Below are 947 nucleotides of genomic sequence, written 5' to 3'. Positions count from 1 at the left end.
TCTCTCTCTCTCTCTCTCTCTCTCTCTCTCTCTCTCTGCCCATCTGCCATATCTCTCTCTCTCATCTATCTGCCTGCCTGCCATCTCTCTATCTCTCTCTGCCCATCTGCCATATCTCTCTCTCTCTCTCTCTATATATATATATTATATATATATATCTGACCGCAGCCAACAGGGAAGCAGGACTGTGCTGGCGTGGTGATGGTCAGCCTTCTAGAAGGATCCCCTGCCAACGCACGGTGTGCCAGTATCTCTCATAGTCAGCTTTGTAGCCCCGCCTCTGTCCAGCCCATCGGTGTTGATTGACAGCAGCTCCCAGCTGGAACCTCGTTGTCAAAACTGCACCTGCCTGGGATGTCATACTCTGCCCGCCCACTTGCTATAAAGACACGCCTCCCAACTATGGGAAAGAAGGACGCAAAGGGAGGCTGTGCGGTCATGTGACCCTCGCCAGACCATAAAGGTACATAATTATATTATGTCAAAGTAAATGTGATTCCAGTTTGCTCTTCTAATGTAATCTTTGATAGTTTTGGGTTCACATATCAATGTATTGGCACAGTGGACACTGCGATCTGCTATAGAGAGAGTTAGCCATGGGGGCCCCCCCCCATCAATATTGGCTATGGGGCCCCAGAATTTGTAGCCACGCCCCTGGGTCTTACCCTTCCTAGCTATATCCTTTTTATTTAAAGGCAAAACCTTCCTATGATCACCTAACACACTCCCCGGATCAGCTCAGCCAGAATTTATTCCGCCGTTACACTTTGCTTGACACTCCCGCAAGTCGCTCGGCGGTTTTCACAGCTGTGCCTACGCACTTTTAGCAAAACCCCAGCAAGGTGAAACGCGTCGGGAGGGGCGCACTCACCGTGGTTTCCCAGCGGAAAATATTGCTATAGAAACAGATCCAATTCTCCGATAAGTAGAGTCTTCCCTGGAGGAGG

At 49.6% G+C, this 947-nt stretch overlaps 1 protein-coding gene across 1 annotated transcript in view; it reads right to left on the bottom strand.

The window, feature by feature from the left end:
• The window catches only part of GRAMD1A (GRAM domain containing 1A), an 89,945-nt gene that overhangs the window by 32,103 nt on the left and 56,895 nt on the right, over positions 1–947 (bottom strand). Inside the window, 1 exon segment of the mRNA XM_018568316.1 lies at positions 872–947. This exon segment is cut by the window's right edge and continues 28 nt beyond it. Within this exon segment, the coding sequence (XP_018423818.1) occupies positions 872–947 (76 nt within the window).

The sequence above is a fragment of the Nanorana parkeri genome, unplaced genomic scaffold, assembly GCF_000935625.1.
Source record: "Nanorana parkeri isolate BGI_ZX_2015 unplaced genomic scaffold, ASM93562v1 scaffold1170, whole genome shotgun sequence".
Taxonomy (NCBI): Eukaryota; Metazoa; Chordata; class Amphibia; order Anura; family Dicroglossidae; genus Nanorana; species Nanorana parkeri.
Note: the sequence above shows the minus strand (reverse complement) of the source record. Positions and strands in the feature narration are given on the sequence as shown.